The sequence below is a fragment of the Mustela erminea genome, chromosome 4 (genome assembly GCF_009829155.1).
Source record: "Mustela erminea isolate mMusErm1 chromosome 4, mMusErm1.Pri, whole genome shotgun sequence".
In the NCBI taxonomy this organism is placed as follows: Eukaryota; Metazoa; Chordata; class Mammalia; order Carnivora; family Mustelidae; genus Mustela; species Mustela erminea.
The window spans coordinates 122,853,582-122,881,334 of NC_045617.1; the positions used below are offsets into that span (position 1 = coordinate 122,853,582).

General features: G+C 44.9%; 1 protein-coding gene and 1 pseudogene across 1 annotated transcript; both read left to right on the forward strand.

Annotated features, from left to right (window-relative positions):
* The window catches only part of LOC116587519, a 592,489-nt pseudogene extending 566,388 nt beyond the window's left edge, over window positions 1–26,101 (forward strand).
* Window positions 22,339–25,890, forward strand: LOC116587906 (HLA class I histocompatibility antigen, A alpha chain-like). The gene is made up of 4 exons (XM_032338395.1): window positions 22,339–22,353; window positions 22,945–23,311; window positions 23,520–23,799; window positions 25,561–25,890. Exons 1-4 carry the CDS (start codon window positions 22,339–22,341, stop codon window positions 25,850–25,852), a joined length of 954 nt encoding a protein of 317 aa, XP_032194286.1. The 3' UTR covers window positions 25,853–25,890.
* Window positions 26,102–27,753: the final 1,652 nt, after the last annotated feature.

Genomic DNA, 27,753 nt, shown 5'->3' on the forward strand with positions numbered 1-27,753 from the left:
AGCAGGGCTTCCAGTGTCCTCACAAGCAGAGAATGTTTGCAGGTAGCAGAGGCTGTGAAACAAGGGTGGATGGCAGGCAATGGTGAAACCATAGCCCAGGGAGTGGGAATCTGGAAACTCCAGAATCAGAAACCAGGGCTAGCCCCTCAGGGCACAAGGGCCTCACTCTGCCCTCTTCTCAGTTCCTTGATGCCCCCAGAGCCCCAGCCAGAAGCCCCTGTGCCTCTTCCAGACAGAACCCATCCTTCCCCCACAAAGGCCCCCTAAGATGACCCCTTCCTCTGACCCTCTCATCCCTGGTTCTACCACCTTCCCTCTTGTTGGCCCCCACCCTCTAATGTCACTACTTCCTCCCTCTGCTCACTCCTCCAGGAGCATCCCAAGGTCCCAGACCATCACGCAGGGGAGCTGATCTCCCTCCTTCTCCCTCCCTTCCACCTGACCTTAGAAACTGAGACTCCAGACTTGGTTCCCTGGAGGAGGACCTGTTAGCCCTGAAGCAATAGCAGGAACAAGTTACAGGAACTCCAAGGTCAAGTTCCCAGCAGGAGACTGAGGGCACTCAGTATGTGTGTGGTGTCCACTGGGGACCTGGGAACCAGCTGTTATGGCCTGAAGACTGGTTCCTCCCTGAGGCCAGAGTCCATGGTCATTCAATGGGGAGAAAGCACCCGTGTCAGTGTGTATTTGGAGAAACAATTCAGACTGGACACCTGACACTAGATGGGAGCTTCTCCTGTGTGCACAGCCCTGTGCCGCTGCTGGGAGCCCAAGGAGACTATGGGGAGCTCCCTAGGGAGAAGCCCAAAGACCCCTCAGGTCCCCTGCTCTCAGCCTGTGGCCATACGGGAGCGCTGCTACGCGCCGGTCCTTCACCGCCAGGGGGCGCACTGGGTTGAGTTGAGTCAGGTCCCGATGGCTGGGCGCTGGGCGTCCTGTGGGGACGGAGGAGGGAGCTTTCTGAGCAGCCCTGGGGGCAGGTGCAGCGATGGAGCTGGGATCAGTGGAGGGGAGCACTCTGGAGCACTGTCCCGTGTCTGAGTTGCCATCTGTCCTCCGCACAACCCCTCTCTCCAGCCCCTGGGTCACAAGTCCAGGAAAACTGAAAAGTAGATCCTTGTTCTTCCTGGAACTATTTCCTCTCTGAGGGCTTGTTTACAAAAGAAACTCTTTTTATCTTAAAACAGTTGGAGAGGACAGAGAAGTGACAAGGTTAGTGCAGAGTTCCTGAGCACCGAACACTCAATTGCCCTGTCGTTAACCCCAATCTCACCGTCATGCATTTGTCACAGCTAATGACACAATATTCACACATTTCTACTGATCTCCACGCCAGATTTGCTGTCACGGTTTTGTTTTCTCTCCCAAGATCCCATCCAAGTTGCCTCATTGAGTCTCATCATGGCTCCTTCGGGCTCCTCTGGCTGTGACCGTGTCTGAAATGTTGGTGGAGATGGTTCGGGTACTTTGTAGACTGTCTCTCATTGTGAATCAGGCTGATGGATGCTGTGGGGTTTAGGAACACACACCTGGACAGGCCGTTCACCACACAACATAGCAAGAACATACAGTGATCGCTCACTCATCACAGATGAAGTTCACCTTCACCCACTGGCTAAGGTCGTCTAACCCAGATGCTCCCTGTGAAGTTCCTTCTTTGGCTTTGTCCCCTCCCATAAAGTAGTCTTTGGAAGGAAGTCCGGATGTGCAGCCCACAGGTGAGGACTGTTCCGCTGGGACAATTTGCATGCAGGTTGTTGTGCAAACATGAGTTCTCTAATGACTTGGGTAAATACCTTACAGGGGGATCAGCAGCTTGGATGCCTAGTCTGTGCCTGACTTTGTAAGAACCTGCTGACTGTCTCCCAGAGCGGCTGTGCTGTTTTGTCTTCCCACTGTTAGTGACTGAGGCTTTCTGTGGCTCCCTGTCCTGGTCAGCCGGTGACACTATCAGTGTTTGGATTCCCATCATCTAACAGGTGTGTGATGGCAGATCACTGTTGATGTCACTTGCATTTCCCTGATGACACCTGCTGCTGAACATCTTTTCAGTGCTTATTACCCATAAGTACATCTTCTTGGTGAGGTGTCTGCTCAGAGTTTTGTTCATTTTTTTAATGAGTTGTTTTCTCATTGTTTCTATTTAAGGATTTTATGAATATTCTAAAAGAACTTTTTTTCTTTTATCAGTTATGTGATTTGCAAATATTTTCTGCCAGTCTGTGGCCAGAGCTTGTTTCCTGATATAACAGTAGACATTAGGGCACAGGTGTATTTTCCAAGACAAGGTAAATGGCTGACTATGACAGATTTTGGGTAGAGAACTTGGGTGACTAGGGGATGAGGGGATACCATGTTACTATTTTTGTACATTTTTTAGTATCTATTGAATTATTTCATATGTGCATGAATAAGGTTTTCAAAAATAAATTACTTTAATATCCCTACACCTGACAGATCAACCTCAGACCCTGAATGAAGACTCAGGTTCTGATCTTCCACTTTATAACCAATCATCTTTTCACCAAACTATTTTGCCTTTATATTTCAGTTTCTGAAGCAGGCGTTGTAGATTGTATGGAGGAATTCTCACACTAAAATACCTTCAAACGCCATGTAACAGAAAACTCATGTCTTAAAACCATTAAAATTGACAAGATAGTAATAAATGAAACTATGAGCACACCCTAAAAAGAAGGGAAAGACTCTGCTTGGCCCCCCAGAGAGTAGGGTCCTGAGAAATGGAGCAAAGGCTCTGCAACCCCTGTCCAGAGCACAGACAGGCAGGCCCAGCTTTTCCAGCTCTGTGCCCTGAGCTGCTGACTTTCCTACCTTCTCCTTCCTTTTAAAGTGTAAATAAAGCCTTAACATTCTGATTCTGATGTTTATGTATGACCTACAATATATATGATGTCATGTCTATTCACTGAAGAAAAATTATAAATGGTAAAAGTTATAAAAGTATAAAGATGTAATTCTCACCCCTGAGGTGTTTTGTTGCACTTGCTTCTAGTCTGTTATCTATCCTCCTGCTGCTGGAAGTCTCTCTAAGGTGATGAGCACAGAGCTCAGGAGCCCCAGCCCCACCCTCTCCAGATGCCATTTCCCCAGTCAGCTTCCGGTCACCCTCCTAAGAGGGCTGCCTCTCACTTCCTCCTCCCTGCTCAGCCTCCTTCACACCCTCCCAGTTCCCCTCTCTGAGGTGATGAGCTCATTTGCTCCTCACTCAGAAAAGAAGGACTTGAGAGAACTGCACACCCTCACCATTGTCCCCCCACATCTGTACCTATGTCCTCAACTTCTAAGCAATGATGAGGGAGGGACCCCTCCTGCCTCAGGCTGCCCCTCCACGAGGGCACACATGGTCCCTCACTCCCCTGCATCATGCACTTCCCCCTCCCTCCTGGCTCTGCTGTTCCTCTACAAACATGCAGGGATGACTCTCATTCAATAACATGAAACAAAACTAAATAAATCAAAACAAAATCATCCCATAAAAACCCAACGGTTGATACCATGATTCCTCCAGCTCCTGTCCCATCTCTATGGTCTCCGTGCAGAACTCGTCCTGAGGCATCATCTCACCCCCCATGTTGTCTTTGTAACAAATGGATAGAGGGGCAGCGTCCAAAAAAGTCAAATATGTCTGCAGTACTTGATATTAAGACGGATATCCTCAGGGGCACATGGCTGGCTCAGTCAGTGCAGCACGTGACTCTCAATCTCGGGTTTATAAATTCCAATCCCTTGTTGCATGTAGAGATTACTTAAGATTAAAATCTTTAAAAGAAAAAAAAAAAAAGACAGACATCCCCAAGCTTCCATCCCTCCACTTCCTGAATCTCAGAGACCACCTGCTTTAGTTCTTCTGGCTGATTCTCTGATTACTGCTTCTGTGCCTCTAAGTAGCCTGCTTCTCAGACCCCTTCTCTGGTCTTCAGGTATATGCATCATCTTGAGTGAATTGGCTCCTCTTTCACACTCTCCCATCTGCCCCATATAATTATTTGACAATTTCGATGAGTTCAGTGTGCAGTCTTTGCATGATTATGACCATGAAATGCTAATAGCAACTGAGCATTCAGTAGACTATGATTATGATTGCTTCCCTGAATTTACTTTTTATTTTCACTAGAGTATATAAATATCTTATCCCCTCATTTCCTTTGTTTCTGTTGTGGTCTTTTAAATCCTTCCCCCGCCCCCTTACCGCATGAAGGGTAAACCTTCAGGAACATACTCGAGCCCATCCACTCCTCTCCCATCTTCATGTCTGTGCAGTGGCCTAGCCCGCAGCCCTCAGTCCTGCCCCATGGGGACGGGATGTCTGAACCCCTGGGGCAGGGCTGACACCTGGACCCCTTGAAGCTCCTCCTGGGGGCCCTTGGCCTCTCTCCTGCTAGATCCCTGTGGCCAGGATCTCATGTGCTCCCCCTGTTTGGTTTTCTCCACCATTTGTCCCACTTCACTTACCAGTGCCCTGTGGAAGGTGGGGGGTAGAAAGTAGAACCGAAACTCTCATATTTGAGGAGACTTTAGGCCACCCTTGTCCTGAGTCACATGGTGATGTGACAGAGACTCTGTACTGGACAGAGTTGTCCTCAGGATTTGAAGGCCTTGCATCATATTTTCTATCCCCCAGGCCTTTGTTGTTGCCCCTTGGAGTTTTCAGGGTATCTGCCCTTCCACCCTCTTCCTGGGGCACCTGGGTGGCTCAGTTAGTTAGGCAGTCTTTGGTTCAGGTCATGATCTCAGGGTCCTGGGATTGAGCCCTGTGTAGGACTCCCTGCTCAGTGGGGAGCCTGCTTCTCCTGCTCCCTCTGCCACTCCCCGGCTTGTGCTCTTTCTCTCAAATAAATAAATTAAATCTTAAAAAGAAAAGAAATGAAAAGGTCTTTTCTCCTGCTGCCATCACCCTCCTTTCTCCCTATTATACAACTTTGGGGAAGGACAACTATAATCATCCAATGTATCCTTTCAATTATTCATTTCTATGGTCATATTGTTATTTCCCCACAGCTCTTTCCTGTTCTATGATTGTACAGCACTGTGTGGAGTTGTGTTTTTGTTTCACTTCCAAATGCCTATTGCATCCTGTAGATGTGCCTGTGACTGATCCCAGTGGTAGGGGCCTTGCTAGGTCTCCTGATTTCTGCTTTTGTGATATCATGACTTTTTCCACACAGCACTCATTTCAGGAGTGACTTACTTTTCCCTCTGTCATTTCTGCTCCATGCTCATCTCCCACATGACCCTGCCAGTGCCCTGTCAACAGGATGTCACCCTTGCTCTGTGCTATAGCTCCAGAGGCCAGATGATCCTGAGTCCCTGGAGGCCTCAAGATATCCACTGGATGATGGACTTTAGTGTGATTTGAGCAGCTGAGTCACATTGATCCTTAATGTCCTCCTAGGCTCTGAGCTCAGCAGCCTCCCATCACAGAACATTCTGGAACATTGCAACAGCTCACTTGCATGGAGTGCCCAGTCATACCCACCTCCTGATGGACAGGGAACATTGATATATTAGACAACAAGCCCTCTGAGAACAAACATTCTCCCATACCCTGTTTGCACAAAGGGATCCTCTATGGGGTGCCTCCTGGGTTTGCTTTCATGAAGAACTGTGGCCCTCTCTTTAAATCACTTGGTGATTATCCCAGAGACATGTTACTGTTCTACTATTTGCACTTACCATCATCATACTGTTTTATAGCACTTACATAATTTCCATTCTTTTCTCTATAAACCATAAGTCAAGAAACATCTTTGAAAATATAGTTTTGAGAATATATTTTATTATCTCTCAGGAAAATCCTCAAAGAAAATATCTGTGTCACAGTATAAGCACATTTCATTTGTAAAGACAATTCAAAGCCCCATTTCAAAATTGTATCCCAGTGTTCACTCCCATCAACCTTTATGACAGTATTTTCCCAACCTTCTGATGGACACTCTCATCCCATATGTTCCTGTTTGCAAAGTTCATAGATCCTAAGTTTTACTCCCATTACTTATTCTATATTCTCACATCTGCTTTTGCTTACTTATTACAAATACAATTTGTTTTTGTAAATTTGTTTACAAACTTATTTGTACAAATTTGTTTGACATTTCATTCCCTCCTCTCCAAAATGTTTTCTAATATTTTTAATTCTTTTTTCTTTTTTTTTATTATTTGAGTGCATTTGACATATAATGTTACCCCCCTAAGGTGTACAACATAGTGAGTCCCCATATAATCCAACAATTCCACTCTTGGGAATTTCCCAAAGAAAATGGAAACACCAATTCTATGATATTTTGAATGGGGTGCAGTTATTTTAAAATACAAAGTTTAAAACTGAGGGTTTTGAAGGGGAGGGAGATGGGAGGTTGGGTGAGCTTGGTGGTGGGTATTATGGAGGGCACATATTGCATGGAGCACTGGGTGTGGTGCATAAACAATGAATCTCGGAACACTGAAAAAAAATTAAATTTTAAAAAAAGAAAAAATATACAAAGCTTAACAGGAAAGAAACAGCAGCCCCCCCCCAACATTGGGAGCTGGTCCAAAACTGACAGCTGGACTCTGTGGTCAAAAGCTGGTGAATGTCCACCACTTGGCCATATTCTTCTCCTATGGGATATGAATCAGTCACCTCAGAGAACATCAGCATCAGACAAGGACGCTCTGAAACCACAACATCACCCTGTGTCATTACAGACAAAACAAGGCACTGTACAACCCACAGAATAACACGCATCTCCCTGTGTCAGCCAATGTGAGCAATCGCTGCTTCTCCACCATGCCTGCTCTCTCCTCACTCTGGTCTGGCTGCTGGAGAGCGGACTCACTGAGATGTTCAACCATGGGATTGCCCACACGTCCTGACAACACACAGTCGGGAGTGGGCCCCACTTTCAGGGATCCTCTCCAAAACTCCCATACAAAGCCCTTGTCCCATAGGGCTTTGCCCCGTGGCCCCCAAAGGGGTGTGTTCTCTCTCACTGCAACAGGTAATAGATCAATAAATCCAACTTGAATGCTCACAGGTGCTCCTGGTGGTCTTGGCAGAAGAACATTGAAGCATGTTACCTTTCTATCTGTGAAAATTTGTGTCTTTTAGCTTGATCGTAATATGTATTTGTATCTTGTGAGTGTGTGGTTGAAATGACAAATTTTTGTGTTTTTCTTTATGGGTTTTCATCATTGGGCCGTGCTTAGGGAACTCTTCATCCCACAGTTGTAAACGTTTCATGTATACTTTCACCTTTGTAAAAATGAAGAACAGAGGGTTTCAAGGGTGAAGGGAAACAGAGAATATTTGAATTCGGGCAAAAGTATGGGGAGGAGCAAGAGGTAAAAGAGTCTAAGATAGTGGAAACTAAGATGTCCTTCTTCTGCTTTATGATGTTTGCAAGTACATACAGAGCCTACAAGGTACATGTTATAGCCAATATACCCTCTCACCTGGGCTCAGTGAAGATTTATGAGCTTCCTTATGTTTACCAGGTGAACACAACCAACACCAAGACACCCAAAGCAATAGAGACAACAGTGAGCTCCAGAGACGGACATCTTAACATCTTAAGACCTAGATGTGATACTTCATGTTTTGGTTCATGTCTGTACACTTCAGCTGTCTCAGTGCATGATAATTACACTTTCATGCTGTATTTTAAGCATATGTTTCAGATCCACATAGACAAATCTATAACTTCCATTTAAAGGTAAATTTACAAAAGACTCCACTCCAAAACTGCTAGAACTTGTACAGGAATTCAGTAAAGGGTCAGGATATAAAATCAATGCACAGAAATCAGTTGCATTTCTCTACACCAACAACAAGACAGAAGAAAGAGAAATTAAGGAGTCAATCCCATTTACAATTGCACCCCAAACCATAAGATACCTAGGAATAAACCTAACCAAAAAGGCACAGAATCTATACTCAGAAAACTATAAAGTACTCATGAAAGAAATTGAGGAAGACACAAAGAAATGGAAAAATGTTCCATGCTCCTGGATTGAAAGAATAAATATTGTGAAAATGTCTATGCTACCTAAAGCAATCTACACATTTAATGCAATTCCTATCAAAGTACCATCCATCTTTTTCAAAGAAATGGAACAAATAATTCTAAAATTTATATGGAACCAGAAAAGACCTCGAATAGCCAAAGGGATATTGAAAAAGAAAGCCAAAGTTGGGGCGCCTGGGTGGCTCAGTGGGTTAAGCCGCTGCCTTCGGCTCAGGTCATGGTCTCAGGGTCCTGGGATCGAGTCCCGCATCCGGTTCTCTGCTCCACGGGGAGCCTGCTTCCTCCTCTCTCTCTCTCTGCCTGCCTCTCTGCCGACTTGTGATCTCTCTGTGTCAAATGAATAAATAAAATCTTTAAAAAAAAAAAAAAAAAAGAAAGCCAAAGTTGGTGGCATCACAATTCCGGACTTCAAGCTCTATTACAAAGCTGTCATCATCAAGACAGCATGGTACTGGCACAAAAACAGACACATAGATCAATGGAACAGAATAGAGAGCCCAGAAATAGACCCTCAACTCTATGGTCAACTCATCTTCGACAAAGCAGGAAAGAATGTCCAATGGAAAAAAGACAGCCTCTTCAATAAATGGTGTTGGGAAAATTGGACAGCCACATGCAGAAAAATGAAATTGGACCATTTCCTTACCCCACACACAAAAATAGACTCAAAATGGATGAAGGACCTCAATGTGCGAAAGGAATCCATCAAAATCCTTGAGGAGTACACAGGCAGCAACCTCTTCTACCTCAGCCACAGCAACATCTTCCTAGGAACATCACCAAAGGCAAGGGAAGCAAGGGCAAAAATGAACTATTGGGATTTCATCAAGATCAAAAGCTTTTGCACAGCAAAGGAAACAGTTAACAAAATCAAAAGACAACTGACAGAATGGGAGAAGATATTTGCAAACGACATATCAGATAAAGGACTAACTAGTGTCCAAAATCTACAAAGAACTTAGCAAACTCAACACCCGAAGAACAAATAATCCAATCAAGAAATGGGCAGAGGGGGGCACCTGGGTGGCTCAATGGCTTAAGCCTCTGCCTTCAGCTGGGGTCATGATCTCAGGGTCCTGGGATCAAGCCCCGCATCTGGCTCTCTGCTCAACAGGGAACCTGCTTCCCCTCCCTCTCTCTGCCTGCCTCTCTGCCTACTTGTGATCTCTCTCTCTCTCTCTCTCTCTGTCAAATAAATAAATAAATAAATAAAATCTTTAAATAAAAAAAAAAAAGAAATGGGCAGAGGACATGAACAGACATTTCTGCAAAGAAGACATCCAGATGGCCAACAGACACATGAAAAAGTGCTCCATATCACTCGGCATCAGGGAAATACAAATCAAAACCACAATGAGATAGCACCTCACACCAGTCAGAATGGCTAAAATCAACAAGTCAGGAAATGACAGATGCTGGCGAGGATGTAGAGAAAGGGGAACCCTCCTACACTGTTGGTGGGAATGCAAGCTGGTGCAGCCACTCTGGAAAACAGCATGGAGGTTCCTCAAAATGTTGAAAATAGAACTGCCCTATGACCCAGCAATTGCACTACTGGGTATTTACCCTAAAGATACAAACGTAGTGATCCAAAGGGGCACGTGCACCCAAATGTTTATAGCAGCAATGTCCACAATAGCCAAACTATGGAAAGAACCTAGATGTCCATCAACAGATGAATGGATCAAGAAGATGTGGTATATATACACAATGGAATACTATGCAGCCATCAAAAGAAATGAAATCTTGCCATTTGCGACAACATGGATGGAACTAGAGCGCATCATGCTTAGCGAAATAAGTCAAGCAGAGAAAGACAACTATCATATGATCTCCCTGATATGAGGAAGTGGGGATGCAACATGGGGGCTTAAGTGGGTAGGAGAAGAATAAATGAAACAAGATGGGATTGGGAGGGAGACAAACCATAAGTGACTCTTAATCTCACAAAACAAACTGAGGGTTGCTGGGGGGAGGGGGGTTGGGAGAAGGGGGGTGGGGTTATAGACACTGGGGAGGGTATGTGCTTTGTGAGTGCTGTGAAGTGTGTAAACCTGGTGATTCACAGACCTGTACCCCTGGAGATAAAAATATATGTTTATAAAAAATAAAAATTTTTAAAAAAAAGATAAAAACAACAAAAAAGTAAGGTGTATATACAGACAGGTGAGAACAATTCACCATATCCTGAGTGTATTTTGGTTTGTTTGTTAAAAGAAATTACATTTTACAATTGTAAGGAAAGAAATACTTACATATATACCAAAGTAAAATTAAATACATTGAAAGGAAAGAATGTAACTGTGAGATGAAAATTAAAAATGACTTTAATAAAACAAACAAAAAAATAATAAAGGTAAATTTAATACACATGTAACTATGAGTCACACAGTAACTAGAGCGTTCTAGATATATACTGTCTGAATAGTAGTAATCCACTTACAGTTACTTAAATTCCATTCATTTACAACAATTAAAAATGCAACTGCTCAGCACATTTCAAGGGCCACCTGCATCTCAAGAGCCACATGCATCTCGTGGCCACCAGACTGGACAGTGCAGATACAGAGCAATTCCTTCCGCACAGACTGTTGCACTGGAAGGTGCTGTGCTTCATGCTTTGTGGGTCTTGAGTCAGATGCATGAGACACAGGTAAAGTGAAAAGACAAATATGATTTCTCTTACAGACGACATCAGATTTCTGTCTAGGATTTGAATACACATGAAGCTGGTGGGTCACAAAATCAAAGTCGGTTATGCCTGGGTCTGGTGTCTTTAGGTACAAACTGTCCCCAGTTACAAAAGGGAAATCCCTGTCCCTCCACCTCCCTTCCCAGACTGGGGACCCTCTCTGCCATCACATTTCCAGGAGGTGAGGTCTCCTCTAGATGTACTCAGGGGCTCAAGTCAGAGGTGGGTTTTCAGAGGCAGGAAGTGTAGCTCAGGGAAAGGGATTCTGCTGAGTGAGGAGGAGGCCAGGGCAGGACCAGCAGGAGACTCTCTCAGGGTTATTCAGAGCAGCTGTTCTCAAAGTGTGGCCTGAGGAGCAGCTAACATCACTGAGGCCCTTTCACAGAATCCATGAGGTTAAACTATTTTCACAACATCACTTAGATACTATTTGCCTTTTCACCACGTTGACATTAGCACTGAGGTAAAACTTATCAAGAATGGAGGATATAGGTGCAAATAGTAATAGTTGATATTCTTCATCACTACTTACATTCACAAAAAAACAAAAACACTCTTTTGGCCATCTTTCTAATCCACCTTAACAGATACAGGAATATCTTTGCAGATGCTCTCAAGATCATTAGCAGTGCCTAGAAGAGAGGCAAAGGTGGGTCTTCTTAGGCCATACTCCAAAGTCAACATCCCATTTCTTTTTTTTTTTTTTTTAAAGATTTTATTTATTTGACAGAGAGAGATCACAAGTAGGCAGAGATGCAGGCAGAGAGAGAGAGAGGGAGGCAGGCTCCCTGCTGAACAGAGAGCCCGATATGGGACTCGATCCCAGGACCCTGAGATCATGACCCGAGCCGAAGGCAGCGGCTTAACCCACTGAGCCACCCAGGCGCCCCCAACATCCCATTTCTAACTGTGATAACGAAGCAGGAATTTGAAATCACTGCTGATCACCAAGCTGAGAACATTGTTGTGAATCTCACGGGCAGGTTAAACCTGTGTGGAGTTATCAACCCCAGATTTAGTGTACAACTCAAAGATCTAGAAAAATGGCAAAATAACCTGCTCCCATCCTACTGAAGGACCCCAGGTCAGAACTATAGTATAGCCTATAAGTTTTAACATTCTTTTTATAACCAGCTTATGCTAACTAAGAAACTGTGGCCAGCTGACCATAGATAAGGGAGTCAGCAAGCAGCATAACAGGATAACGAATAGCAAAAATCTGTGTTTAACCCAGCTGTTTCTGGCTTCTGTATAATAATGCTTCTAATGCTTTGCTAAGAAATGAAAAATTGCTTAAACCCTCGCTCGCTGTGTAATCAAATAAAGTTATACCCTCCCCCTGTTAAGAATTTCCCCTACTACTAAGTAAAATTGATAAGGGTTGTCTCCCGTACCAAGGCCGGAGATGTGCGGTTCAGCACGTACGCTAGCTGGAGACGTGCGGTTCAGCACATATACAGATAAAGGTTAGAAACGTGCAATTCAACACGTACCCTCTACTGTACACTACCTGAACGGTGACTGGCCAGAATGTATGGTTGGTTTTAAAGGATTGGCTACCTGTGTGTAGGCCTTGCTGTAATGCTTTGAAATTACTGGCTAGAAAAGTGAGGGCTCTGATGTAATGGACTGTAAAATTCTATATTAAGTCATTCCCGAAACAGATCGGGGCTCTCAGACACTGACCCATCCCTCGCGGATTTCGTGGTCAAGTGTCCCTGGGAGTCCGAGCATGCCCGAATAAAATCCTCTTGCTTATTGCATCCAGTGGTCTGTGAGTGCGTCCTTGGGTGCGGGTCCTCTAGGGTCTTTCATTTGGAGGTTCCACCGAGATCCACCGTGGACCCCAGCCCAACGACCACCGGTCCCACCGGGAGGTAAGCTGGCCGGCCATTGTCTCTGTTGTCTTGTCTGCTGCCTTGTCTGCCTGCTTGTTGTTTGTGTCTTGTTCAGTGTTCGGTATTGGAATTGTGCTATTACGTGTAATAGACCGGTGTTCGGTTCGGGGCAGCTTGAGAAGGAGTTGACGGACTCAGACTTCTCCCCTGCCACCCTGGGAGACGTCCCAGGGATTCAGGGAGCCCAATTTTTCGGTGCTCCAAGCGTATCCGAGGGATACATTCAATTTTTGGCCGAGGGAACAGCTTCTGCTTTCCCCCGACCGTCGGAATCGGTTTCGGTTTGGCGCCAAAGCCGCAAGGCACGTCTTGTGACCGGTCTGTTTGTCTTGTTCAGTGTTGTGGCTATTTGTTACTTGCTTTATTCAGAATCTAAAATGGGACAATCTTCTTTATCCCAATAGCCCTTCTGAATAACCCTTTGTCCTCACCTACCCAACTCCTGTGTATATAACCAGCCACTCCTCACATGCCCGGCGCAGCCACATCTCTGCCTGCCCACGGGTCCTGTCCCCGTGCTCTAATAAACCACCTTTTTGCACCAGAGACGTCTTAAGAATTCTTTCTTTAGCCGTCGGCTCTGAACCTCACCCCACCGAACCTCACCTAGGTTCAAGAACTTCATCATTTTTGGCGAGCCAGCCAGGAGATTTATGAGTCTTTACATTTGGACTCTGAGCTTCGGTGCAAAATTGGTGAGTACTTTCTCTCCTTTTCCTTTATTCTCATTCCAGGGCTTTTCAAGGAGTATGGTCTTATTGGAACACTTGCATGTCAATTGCTCAGGCTGTAATCCTCTAGCCCATGGCTACTCTACGGGGAGGAGAGCATCTGCCTTTTGGCTGTAAGCTAGTACCCTGGCCGGAATGGCAAGAAGACCCAGAAACTTGATGGCCTCTCTTTATTCCTGTTCTTATAGAAAGCTGTCTCTCTTGGGCACGGGACAGCCAACTAAGTCACCAGGACGGCTGCCAATCTTAAGACTCCCGTGTGAGGTTTCCTCCTGATTGATCTAATGTGATCCCCTCCACATCCCTGGTCTAGCCACTTCTGGCCGCGAGACCTCCACTGGGAGCCGGCCGAAACCAGTACCCGATTGAATTAAAACGCAACCGGGGACCGTTTCCTAGGGAAGTTGGCTGTAAGGACAACATGTGCTGGAATGTCGCATAGACCATGATGGATTTCAGTCTTTACTGTTTCTCGTCAGTGTCATCTGCAAACCGCTTAAAGCTATGAAATTGGGTAATTTCCCCTTGCCAAACTTTTCTAGTATTTCCATGGGTTAATATGGCAACACAGTATGCAGTCTTCAGGACAATGAGCATGGCATGGCACAGCGTTTTAGTCCATTCACCAGGCACCCATCAGCAGCCTAGGATGCGAAGGGGAAGTGGAGGGACGCCTGGCACCCCTCCAGGGCCTTTTATGGCAGGAATGTCTTCCCAGGGAAGGCAGGATGGTGATCAATAGCGATATCTTGAGGGACGCCTCTGGTCGCTTTTGACACACGGGAACCTCTGACATATCCTGTGTGGAACGCTACCCAGGAGTCAGGGGGGATTTGGTAATGGACCTTCTTTACTTTTCTGGAAGTATGGCCTCAGTAGGCTTCCTCAGTTCCCAAGGACTCTACCTTGGGGTGCCTTTTAACCCACTGGAAATAATTTGGATTGCAAAACTTAGGAAAGGACTGAGCTCCTGTAACACTGCATGGCCTCAGTGGGATCTATCAGTTAGATCTCCTCTGCAGGAAGCAGGGCAAGTGGACCTAGGGTGCCTGCATTGCTCATACCTAGGCCTTCATTGCTCTGCACCAGGATCCCAAGCAAGGGGCTTTTGCGGAATACGTTTGCCCAAATGAGTCAGCTAGTAAACTTTCTCCTGACATATTGGATGGTAATTACGTTTAAGCCTTCTTCTAGTAAACCCAGGTTGCTGGGCCATCCCTAGCAAAGGGGACTCTGGCTTTATTTCTCTCTGTTTCTCCTAATAGATGTGGGGGCTTCTCACTCGCTCACTTCCCATGTTAATGGCTATAACTGGAGCCAACTGGGGTTAGTCTAACTCGAGACAGAGACCATAAGGAATATTCCCAAGCAGCTGCCGAAACTCTCTTTGTTTCGGGGAAGTTTCCCTGTGTTCTCTGGCCTGACTTGGACTGCTTAACCCCTCCCCGCTTGCTGGTGGGAAAGCATGGCGTCTGCTCCTCTGTTGGGCCTTATGAGCTCTAAAACCGGGAATCCTTTCTCTGCCTCCTGGCAGCACTTTGTTTCCTCTGTTTCCCCCTTCTGTTTCTGCACCAACGTGCGTGCAGCCTGCATGACTAGCTTCTAGATCATGCACCATGGCTCCTTCTCTCTTCACTGTCAAGGAGCAAGAAGAGCACCCCCTGGACCTAACACCCCCACTCCAGATCTTCCCACGCATGTCTCAGGTAAACATTCAAAGTGGAGTGGCCCAGGTGGAAAGTAAATCAGTATTGGAATTAAGTTAAGTTTGTTGGTTTAATTAAGATAGACATGTCTTTTAAGTTATCAGCAGTAAATGTGAAACTTCAAAATTTACTGAAGGTCAAATAAGCTCATGTTATTTGTTAAAATTTGTTAGTAAAGAAATGAATAAACTGATGGTTACTTGTCTGTCTCAAAGTTCTAATGGGTAATTGCTGAAGTAACTTTCAAAGTCTTTGGTAACCTGAAAGTTTTAAAGTTTTGCTTGGATGACAAATGGAATTAAATTGTGGACATCTGTATCTTAACCAAACAGGATTAAAAAGCTAAGTCGTTAAATACTGGATGTAGGTTTGTGCTTTTGACTTCTTACTGCAAAGAAACTAAGAGTATTTAAATCTGTTGGTAAACTTGTTTTCCACTTAACTGATTCATAAATTGCCACCTGAAGAATTCTGTTGTAACAGTTCACAATTGGTTAATAACTAAAGGTGTTTCTAAGAATACAAAGTTCTGCTTAGTGTAACTAAGACTGATGGAAATAAAGGGAAACTCTGTATGTAGGAAAGTAGGAGATATGTAAGAAAGATTTAAAGAAGGGAAATGCATTTTATTAAAGATAAAAGGTAATTTTGTCCTAAATGAGATGGTTGTTTGGAAGGAAATGACTCAGGATAAAACCTAAATGCAAAGGAAAGTTGTAGAAGATTTGTGAATGGAAATCTTCACAAAAGAAATTTTAGATATGGTCAGGACAGACTAAAAAAGAAAGAAAAACAGCCTCCAAGGTAATTTAGCACTCTCCTGACCTGCCTCCACACAGATTATACTTCCAAGTATAAGGGCCATTTGACCTTGAGAGATTAAGGAAGCCCAACCTTGAGGGACTGCGAAAACACCCTGTTACCATCCTCCATTGCCTGTAACCATAGAAACTCACTCTAATCTGTAAAGAGTGAAAGGGGAGACTGATCACCTCCCATTAGCCAGAGATGCCAAGAAGGGGAGAGTATCCAACCTGTTTGAATCTGAAGAGTGCCTGACTGTGTGAATGTGTCTGTATGGCTCCACCACTTCGGCTAGTCTGAGTGGGCTGCACCTTAAGTCTCGCAGGGCGTCATATGGCATATCGGTCATCTACTCCACGGAGTAGCCTGGTCCGGGGTTTATACAGACAGGCCTTAGCTAAGATGCTCCTAAATTCCCATGAGGGATGCGAACAGGACAGCAGGGGAAAGATCCCCCTCCTTTGTCTGCGACATCATTCATGATAGGAGGGAAACCCAGAAAACTCCTATCTTAAGACTGCACACTTAGAAATAAAATAAAAAAGGGAAAGACACTGGTATAAAAAGCTGGTTTTCTTTCTGTTTAAAAAGGCAAAGTTTTCTTAGCTAATTAATCTGTTAAAAAGTGTAAATGGTTTTCTCTTTGCCTGCCCAGAAAATTCAGTTCCTATGTTTTGTTTTATCAGGTGTTTAACATCCCTAATTATATTTAGGCATATGCTTTAAAACTTCATAAGATTTTAGCAAATGTTGACAAGATTTAAATTATAAATCTCTTTAACTCAGGCTTTTCCTTGATATGTGAAGTTGCTCATGAAGTACTACTGAACCAGTGATAAACCTTGGGTTACATTTGGGAAAATGCTATAACTATTCTAGAGATTCTATGCACTTCCTAAAGTTTTAATGTTTTGAGAGATCATCACTTGATATTGTAATTATGGAAATGTTATGTGTCACAGAAATAACCTGATTTCCTTGCCAGCTAAATTGTAAACTCTTGTCTCATCAGCTCTAACCATATCCATTCCGAGTTTGGTCATTTGTAATTGTTTTAATTCTCTTGTAAAATGAGTTTTATTTTCAAGGAGATTCCTATAAAGGACTTTCAGGACAAATACAGATATTTGATATACTTGAAAATCCTAAAACTGAAATGGGTAGGAATTTCCAAAACTGACTAAAGCCGCATTCACCAGAATTAGTAACATGGGACTAAATGAACTAAAAGATTATAGTGTTGTGTCTCTTAATATTTTGTCTTACTTTAAACATTGCTGGTTCTGTCTAATGTTTGCTCTTCCAGACTAGGGATACTTTTTCTTAAGTTATCTGTAACTTACAGAGTTGTAAAAGTGCTCATTTGTAAAAGTGCTCAAAGCATTCAAGCTTTTCTCTCTATATGAACCCTCTGAAACCAAAAGGTCTCAGTAAGCATTCTTTTTTCTATGGCAATCAGTCATTTGCATAAGTTCAATAAGAATCTGTTCTCCTTTAAAAGGACACCATTGGAAACTGGTTATTTTACCAAGGCTTTGACTGGAATGTCATATTTGAAAAGACTCAGATATGACCAGACAGCTTTAAAGGAACTAAGGTTGACTTTATGAAACCTGGAGCCATAAAGCCCCTTGGGACTGTTGGCCTGATACCTTGCTTACAGAGTTCTCAGCAGCCTCACCAGGTGAGTAAAGAATGTCACTCCTTGGTAGGTGCAGCCTCAGAAGAGGAATTCACCCAAATTGACAGGTATTGCAGGCATGCCTGATGGCAAGTACAGGGCTTGGCTTCTGGCCCAGAGAGGCTACTAAAAGTTCAACCTAGAGATTCCTTATAAGAAGTTCCAGCAAAGCAGATTCTAAAAGATCTATATGATCACACTCAACTGTTCTTGCTGAGCTTATGTAAATAATGGGCCAAGTTTGTTAAAACTGGACTTGTTTCACAAGTGAATTAGTCCTGATTTGGCTATCTCTGTAAATGAGGGTTATTTTAGAGAGAAAAATTGTTTTAGTAACACACCTTTATGGATGTTAAATTCTAGATTTGATTGTCTTTAAATGTTTACCTAAGCTAAACAATTTGAGGTAAACTTCAGAGAAGTTACACATTAGCTCATTTAGATGAACTTCTTGCTTTTTTATTTTGTGGGGATATTAGTAGAACCCCCTCACACATGATTAAACAACTGGAAAATGGGATTAATTCCCCTACAATTGTATAACTTAACTAACACCTTATGTGTGGCTGGGATAATGAAATTGCCTAAAAGCCAGCCTATTGCACTCCATAGGATTAACTATGGACTTGTGGAGACAATGGATGACCCCACTTTGTTTATGAGTGGATTGTATGATGCATGGGGGACTCCCCTTATCTCCTGACAAGTTTTCTCCCACTTGACAATGATCCTCTGTAATCAGGATATTGTTAAGGCTGGACCACTCAAAGGTCGTCTTATTGGTTTCATCCCTTAGTCATATTTATCCTAGAGGCCACCTCTGTTGAGGTGTAATTGCAAATAGATGCTTTAACGAAACCTAGAACAGCCGCCCTCATAAAAGAGCCTCAAAGCTCACTATCGGGGGCGCCTGGGTGGCTCAGTGGGTTGAGCCGCTGCCTTCGGCTCAGGTCATGATCTCAGAGTCCTGGGATTGAGTCCCGCATCGGGCTCTCTGCTCAGCAGAGAGCCTGCTTCCCTCTCTCTCTCTCTGCCTGCCTCTCCATCTACTTGTGATTTCTCTCTGTCAAATAAATAAATAAAATATTAAAAAAAAAAAAAAAAAAAAAAAAGCTCACTATGGGACAGTCCCTGACTGTAATGATGTCACATCAGGTCCAGATTTGTCTTAGAATTCAAAGGCCACCAATGGATGATGGAGGCCAACTTATTAAATACTGGGCTACACTAACAGATATGCCAGAAATAATACTTAAAACTTGTCAAACTTTAAACCTAGTTACCTGTATGCCTGAACCTGACCACTGTACTTCTTTCTCTATAGAGCAAAAATGTTCAGAGGTTATTGATCTTGCTTACTCTATTGGTCCAGATTTAAGATGCCCCTGTTAAAAATACAAATGACAGTTGGTTTTCTGATGACAGTAGTTTTCATAGAAAAAAAAATAAGATAAGCTAGGTGTGCCATAGTGCTCACTAGCACTTTGCAATTGCCAAAGCCTAAAAATAAACATTAACACTGACTCCAAATATGCTTTCCTGGTACTACATGCCCATGGAGCTATTTGGAAGGAAAGGGGATTGCTGTCAAGCCATAACTCCCCAATCAAATATGAGCCTAAGTTACAAAACCCTCCTTATTGCTATACTAAGGATGATATATATCAAATCTGGGATACATATCTGTGGCTTACCCCCACGATTGGACAGCTCAGTCAGAAGGCAGTTTTATGCTGGGAACAAAGGAATCATACCAGTGGTACTTGGGCAAATAACACACGACATCTAGGATGGCTGTCATTAGAAATGTGTTACAAGTAATAGTACTCCAGGATACTGACTGGTTTGCTACTGACTGGGCAAGGCAACCTGGCATTAGATGGCCAGCTCCAAACGGAACCCACTGGATATGTGGAACCAACCTGTGGCCCTGGCTTCCTCCAGGATGGATAGGTCGCTGTACTTTAGGATTTGCCTGGATTCATGGGCGCATTACTAAAACCATTGCAACCCCAGCTAATCTTCCCAACTTGAAACAAAGGTGGACATGATCTGTTTTTAAATGGTATGATCACTTAGCATCCATTTTTCTTCCATCTGCGGGACTAAAGGATGTCAGGTGGCATGTAGAAGCCCTTAATAAATATACTACAAAGGCACTCAATGACTCACTAAACAGCATCTCCCTACTAAATACCGAAGTTTCACAAATACACAAGGCAGTCCTACAAAATAGGATGGCCTTAGATGTCCTGACAGCAGCCCAGGGTGACACATGTGCAATTATCAAGACAGAATGTTGTGTGTACATCCCAGACTATCACAAAAATGTCACAGGACTAATAAAATATATGAATACCCAAATTAAGGTCCTACAAGATCCTTCTCTCTCTCTCAGTGAATGGTTAAGTTCCTGGTTTGAAGGAGGACTATGGCCAAATCTCCTTCTCGGGCTTTTCATTCTTATCGCCTTATTAACCTTAATATGTTGCTTTGTTCAGTGTTTCTCTACTTGGTGCGGAGACTCCATTGCTGCAATGACTTCACCACGACAGACGATCCTTGTCGCGCGAGAGGACGCCTCTTCACTGTCAGCGCTGGATTCAGCTGCCTCCACCTTTCGTAACTCCCTTATACATTCCTACCCTGATCAATATTGACCCCAGTAGGTAGGGACAGCTCTACGCCCCTATTCAGCAGGAAGAAGTTACAGAAGATGAGACCTTCCACCTTCAACCACCTTAAAGATTTAAGGATCAAAATTGTTCAGGGGGAAATGATGAGGGAGCAGGAGGCTGGCTGAGGATGGAGAAGGGGCTGGTGCCTTGCACCCCCTCTCCACCCACTCCCCTTGGTAATATGTGTGACATTCCACAGGCACCCCTGACCGCCTTAAAAGAAGAATGTTGCTTTTATGCAGATCAAACTGGAGTAGTCAGAGAAACTATGGATAAACTCAGAGAAAGACTTGCTCAAAGAAAAAGGGATTTTCAGTCCCAGCAGGGATGGTTCGAAAACTGGTTCAACAGATCGCCTTGGCTTACTACTTTGTTGTCATCTATAACGGGCCCTCTCATCATTCTGTTATTAATTCTAACTTTTGGTCCTTGTGTCTTAAACAGGTTAGTACAATTCATTAAAGATCGCCTGTCTGTTGTTCAGACTATGGTCTTGACTCAGCAACACCAACTACTTAAACAAGTAGAGTCCCAAAAGGACTCAATTGAAGAACAAAACAGATGGATATAAGATTATATCCATGTTAAAGAAAAAGGGGGAAATGAAGGACCCCAGGTCAGAACTATAGTATAGCCTATAAGTTTTAACATTCTTTTTATAACCAGCTTATGCTAACTAAGAAACTGTGGCCAGCTGACCATAGATAAGGGAGTCAGCAAGCAGCATAACAGGATAACGAATAGCAAAAATCTGTGTTTAACCCAGCTGTTTCTGGCTTCTGTATAATAATGCTTCTAATGCTTTGCTAAGAAATGAAAAATTGCTTAAACCCTTGCTCGCTGTGTAATCAAATAAAGTTATACCCTCCCCCTGTTAAGAATTTCCCCTACTACTAAGTAAAATTGATAAGGGTTGTCTCCCGTACCAAGGCCGGAGATGTGCGGTTCAGCACGTACGCTAGCTGGAGACGTGCGGTTCAGCACATATACAGATAAAGGTTAGAAACGTGCAATTCAACACGTACCCTCTACTGTACACTACCTGAACGGTGACTGGCCAGAATGTATGGTTGGTTTTAAAGGATTGGCTACCTGTGTGTAGGCCTTGCTGTAATGCTTTGAAATTACTGGCTAGAAAAGTGAGGGCTCTGATGTAATGGACTGTAAAATTCTATATTAAGTCATTCCCGAAACAGATCGGGGCTCTCAGACACTGACCCATCCCTCGCGGATTTCGTGGTCAAGTGTCCCTGGGAGTCCGAGCATGCCCGAATAAAATCCTCTTGCTTATTGCATCCAGTGGTCTGTGAGTGCGTCCTTGGGTGCGGGTCCTCTAGGGTCTTTCACTACCAGTTTGGTTTCATTGTCCTGACAACCTCAGCTGGCTTCATGAACCGTGAAGAAGCAAGATGAAAACACTCAGGAGGGAAAATCCTGAGATCCCTTTTCTAGAGACGTAATACCTATGTGCAAATAAAATGCCTCAAAAACAAAAACACAACCAAACAAAACTAGTATCACACTAAAATATCCTGGTTAAAGCATTAAAAAATATTATCTTCATTAATTATTCTCAAATCCCCAGTTTTAAACTTCTCATACATGGGATACACAGCACTTCCGTTACATGCATAAGCCCCGAAGAAAATAATTTGTATGAACTTAACTGGTCTTTTTCTTCTTTTTGCAGAATGCCATTTTTACCTGAAAGAATGAATGACACAGAATCTTGGATTATTTACACTAGGTTATTTGACCGACAGTTTCTGAAAAATAAACATGAACCCATCCTTTCATGAAAATCAACTCACATATGACAGCTGACAGTACTTGTTGCCTTGATAAAAGGTAAACTCTCAAGAGAAATTCAGAATTTTGGAAAACTTGTGATCCACCAATAAATTTTACAGCTTCTTAGTACTGACAAAATTTTCTGTTGGGATCTGTGGTAATATTAAAACAAATATGACTTTTTGATAATTCACTTCCAGTCTAATCAACAGTGGAAAACCTATGCAACTTAGTGAACCAACACACTTCTTTTTAAAAATAATGCATTAGAACAAGATCCATTCAGCGTGCGAGATGAGCCTGTGGATTTTAATGCAACAGAGGACAGAGTCGATGATGCTGTTTCAGGTGCCACTTTGCCAGTAACCTTAGAGAAAGTACACCTTGTGTCGTTTCAATATAGTATCTAAGACGCATATACATAATTATCTGAAGAGGTCATGAAGCATACTCTTCTCCCATTAATATGCAAGGTTGTACATTTTTTCATAGACTTCAACCAAAACCACAAATTACATGCAGAAGCAAATCTGAACATCCACGGGTCCTCTAAGGAGACAGACAAGAAATGTGAAATGCAGTATCACCCTTCTCACTATGCTGTTTATTTGCATAGTTATTTTTCATAAAAACAATATTTCTATTTTCATGCCATGGATTATTAATATGATGCTAAATGAATTAATCAATTTTTAAACCTCTTTTATTCCTACTATGGTAAATACTGATAGAGATAACCCACAGACACAAAATGATCCTTGGGATCCTCAGTCATCTGTGAGACTGGGCAGATACCCTGTGAACAGAATGTTTGAGAATCACTGACTCAGGTCCTGGGCCACTGCTCTGGGGGACGGTGTGACAAAGAGCGCTTTGTGCGGTAGGTGAGGGGTCGAGGTCCCTGGGTCAGCTTCTCAGGCGCCAGGGCCCTGTCTGGAGTGGCGGTGCCCCCTTCCCCTGCCCTCCCCGCCGCCTTCATCTGGGCCCCGCGCCGGGAGGAGGGTTGGGCGGGGTTTCAGCCCCTCCGCCCCCGCAGGCTCCCACTCCCTGAGATATTTCTACACCCGCGTGTCCCGCCCCGGCCGCGGGGAGCCCCGCTTCATAGCCTTTGGCTATATGGACGACACGCAGTTCCTGCGGTTCGACAGCGACTTTGCCAGTCTGAGGATGGAGCCGCGGGCGCCGTGGGTGGAGCAGGAGGGGCCGGAGTTTTGGGACCAGGAGACCGGGAACCTCAAGGACGCCGCACAGACTTACCGACTGAGCCTGAACAACCTGCGAGGCTACTACAACCAGAGCGAGGCCGGTGAGCGACAGGGCCCGGGTCCAGGTCACAACTCTGATCCCCACAGGGTAGCCCGAGTGTCCGGGTCTGAGCGTCACCCCAGTATAAAGGACCCTTCCCGCATCCCCACCCCTGTGCCCCCATCCTTAAGCCCGAAGAACCCGCGGGAACTTTTAGGCGGTTTTACTTTCTGTGTGGACTTAACCCCCTGCCTGTCAGGTGGGACCAGAGTCTCCCACCATCCAGAGCATGTATGGCTGTGACGTGGGGCCCGACGGGCAACTCCTCCGCAGGTACAGTCAGGACGCCTACGACGGCGCGGATTACCTCGCCCTGAACGAGGACCTGCGCTCCTGGACCACAGCGGACAGGGAAGCACAGGTCACCCACCGCGACCACCTCAAGTGGGAGGCGGCCTGTGAGGCAGATCATGAAAGGAACTACCTGGAGGTCACGTGCGTGGAGTGGCTCCGCAGGTACCTGGAGAACGGGAAGGAGACGCTGCTTCGCTCAAAGTACCAGGGCCAACAGGGCCTCCCTGATCTCCCCTCCCTGGGACTGGCTTCCCACCAGGAAGGGAAAATGGGCTCAGTGGCAGAACACCGCTCTTCAATGGGTGGGGAGATCGGTGGGATCTCCTGTGGGAGATCCAAGGGTGGGGAGACCGAGCCCTCCGCCTGGGTGTTCAGGTTCCTACTAAAGAGTGACTCACCCAAAGGCCAATTTTCTTTTAAGGACAATTGAGGAATCCAGTCTCTCCCAGGAGGCAGGTGGAGACCATTCCTGTAATAATCCATCAGCGGTTCCCTTTGACCCTGACAGCCACCTTGGAAACCCTGACTTTCTCTCTCAAGGCCTTTTTCTCCCGTGAGAACATCTTTGAGTTCTGACTCAAAGTTTTCTGACTCATTCACTCTCCATTGCAGTCAGGATCATTAGTGTGCTCTCTCACTTAGACCTACAGATTCCTCCTACCCTGGGCTCTGCCCCTGCTTCTAGGACCTCTGAATTAGGAGATCACCAAGGCTAGGTTGGGCAAGCTACGCTGGAAAACAGTATGGAGAGTCCTCAAAAAGTTGAAAATAGGGGCACCTGGGTGGCTCAGTGGGTTGAAGCCTCTACCTTACGCTCAGGTCATGGTCTCGGGGCCTTGGGATCCAGCCCCCCATTGGGGTCTCTGCTCCACGGGGAGCCTGCTTCCCTTCCTCTCTCTCTGCCTGCCTTTCTGCCTGCTTGTGATCTCTGTCTGTCAAATGAATAAATAAATTCTTTAAAGAAAAAAAGTTGAAAATAGAGCTACCCTATGACCCAGCGATCCCACTACTGGGTATTTACCCTAAAAATACAAATGTAGTGATCCATGGGTGCCTGGGTGGCTCAGTGGGTTAGGCCGCTGCCTTTGGCTCAGGTCATGATCTCAGGGTCCTGGGATCGAGTCCTGCGTCGGGCTCTCTGCTCAGCAGGGAGCCTGCTTCCCTCTCTCTCTCTCTCTGCCTGCCTCTCTATCTACTTGTGATCTCTCTCTGTCAAATAAATAAATAAATAATCTTCAAATGTAGTGATCCAAAGGGGCATGCGTGCACCCAAATGTTTATAGCAACAATGTCCACAATAGCCAAACTATGGAAAGAACCTAGATGTCCATCAACGGATGGATAAAGAAGATATGGTATATATATACAATGGAATACTATGCAGCCATCAAAAAAGAAATCTTGCCATTTGCAAGGACGTGGATGGAACTAGAGGGTATTAGGCTGAGCAAAATGAGTCAATCAGAGAAAGACAATTATCATATGCTCTCTCTGATATGAAGAATTTGAGAGGCAGGGCTGTGGGTTGTGGGGGGTAGGAAGGGAAAAATGAAACAAGATGGGATAAGGAGGGAGACAAACCATGAGAGACTCTCGATCTCATGAAACAAACTGAGGGTTGCTGGGGGGGTAGTGGGGTAGGGATAGGGTGGCTGGGTTATGGACAATGGGGAGGGTATATGCTATGATGAGTGCTGTGAAATGTGTAAGCCTGATGATTCACAGACCTGTTCCCCTGGGGCAAATAATACATTATATGTTAATTTAAAAAATAAATAAAACTAAAAAGAAAACAAATAAATAAATGAATAAAAAGCTAGGTTGGTGACTGGGCTTTGAAGCTTCACACATCTTCCATCCAGAGAAACTGCTGGGTCCACTTCCAGATGGTCACATAAATGCTATTTCAATAGGCCATAAAGGTAAAGCAAAGTGTGGATTTTCTGATTTTTCTTCCCCAGAACCCCCCAACACACACGTGACCTGCCATCCCATCTCTGACCATTACTTCACCTTGAGGTTCTGGGCTCTAGCCTTCTACCCTGCAGTGATTACCCTGACCTGGAAGTGCAAGGGGGAGGACCTGACCCAGGACACAGAACTTGTGGAGACCAGGCCTACAGAAGATGGAACCTTCCAGAAGTGGGAAGCTATGGTGGTACCTTCTGGAGCAGAGCAGAGATACACATGCTATGTGCTGCTGCCCGAACCCATCATCTTGAGATGGGGTAAGGAGGGTTTGGGGTAGAGGCTCTTCTCAGGGAAAGCAGAAGGCTTTCTGGAGAATTTCAGCAGGGTCAGGACTCAAGCCAGAGGTCTGGGGTTCTCATCATCCCTTCCCTTTCCAGAGCCACCTCCTCCTACCACCCCCATCACATGGATCATTGCTGGTCTGACTCTCCTCATGGTCACTGTGACGTTTGGAGCTGTGATCTGGAGGAAGAAGCTCTCAGGTAAGGAATGGAGTGGGGGGATCTGAGGTTTCTTGTCCCACTGGGGGTTTCCTGTCCTGCCTTGTAACTGGAAAGTACCATCCTCGCACATGTACTTGGACACTGTGGAACTGATCACTAACACTCACTCTGTAGAAACACTTGTGAAAATGAAAGACACATTTTCTTCCTGTTAATTCTGGTGATGGGGACCTGATGCCCAGTGGGCACAGGACAGAGAGGAAGGATCCTGCTGAGGACAGACCTCTTGCAAGTCAGGTGGGCCAGTGACCCCACAACTCATTCTTCATGTTTCCTGATCCTGTTCTAGGTCTTTAGTCACAATTCTCAAAGTTCGTTTTGAATCAGGACTAAGAGCTTCCATTAGGATCTCATGGCCCAGTCCTGTCATAGCTTCTAACATGATATTTTCTTCCTTCAGGAGGAAAAGGACCAGGCTAGTCTCAAGCATGATGTAAGTATGGAGGGGTGATCCCTGAGACCCTAGTATAGACAGGACCCCATGAGGAGCTCACCCACCCATAGCTCCTCCTTTAGTCACCTCTCCTCTGGGCTCTGACCACATCCTGTTTGTTCTCCCCTAGGTGATGACAATGCCCAGGGCTCTGATGTGTCTCTCATGGCTCCTAAAGGTGAGACCTTGGAGACCCAGCAGTGCATAGGAATCGGGTCACTAGGGACACTTTGAGCATGTGGAAAGCTGTTGATCACTTATGTGATTGACCTAAATTTGTACCTGTTTTTTTTTTTTTGAGAGTGTGAGGCCAGCTGCCTTGTCGGGGATGAGCAATGCAAGATGTGTTCACACTCCCACTTGGTAACATCAGCAACCCCTGACTTCTCTTTGTGCAGAGATGTCAGATGTGTCTGTGTTCCTGTGAGCAAAACATGAGGAGGTGGGGAGACTGGCCCACCCTGCCCACCAGACCCCTCCCCATACTGATCTGCGTTCTCTTCTTTAATGTGCTTTCCTGTTCCAGCAGAGGCAGGGCTGGACCATCTCCATCCCTGTCTTTATTTCATGTTGGGCTGAGTACAAATGACTTCCTTCGCTATTGAAAATGAGAATCCAGATATGAGTTGTGTTTCCTAATTCTTGCCATGTGGGGTTGATGAGGTAATAAAAGAGGAGATTTCTAAACTTGAGACAACAAATAAATGGAAACACTGAGAACCTTCCAGAATCCATGTGTTTGCTATGCTGAGTCTGTTGCAGGTGGGACAGGAGTAGGCTGTGAGGAGCCAAGTGGCGACAGGATCTGTTCCCAGTCTGTGCTCAGTGCATCATGGGCGTTAAGTGCTCCCCCCTCAGCTGGGTGATCTCTACACTCCGTGTCCTTGCCCTTTGTGTGGAAGCTTATCTACCAGGACCTGTGATCACATGGACTTAGATGTTACCTGTCACCAGGAACTTGTGCAGCAAAAATTCCTGTGGACTGGGTCAGTCTCACTTCAGGCCTGGGTCACACCACAGCCCCCATTTTGTTTTTTGTTTTTTGTTTTTTAATTGTTTCTCTAGATCATCAGGCCTGTTCTTGCTCTTGTGTATGAGTTTTTGTCCATTCTCCCAGGGATGACCCTGTCAGTTACAGCAGCAGGTGGCCTTTAGGCTATTGTTCCCACAGGCCCAGGTCATCCCCTGACCCAGGAGTCTCTGTGGTATGAAGATATGAACTTTCAGATTCATCCATCTCTT

Excerpts from the sequence above, each read along its gene's own strand:
- LOC116587906 (XM_032338395.1), top strand. Across the intron at positions 23,312-23,519 it reads CTACAACCAGAGCGAGGCCG|AGTCTCCCACCATCCAGAGC; the intron begins GTGAGCGACAGG and ends AGGTGGGACCAG. Across the intron at positions 23,800-25,560 it reads GGGAAGGAGACGCTGCTTCG|CCCAGAACCCCCCAACACAC; the intron begins CTCAAAGTACCA and ends TGATTTTTCTTC.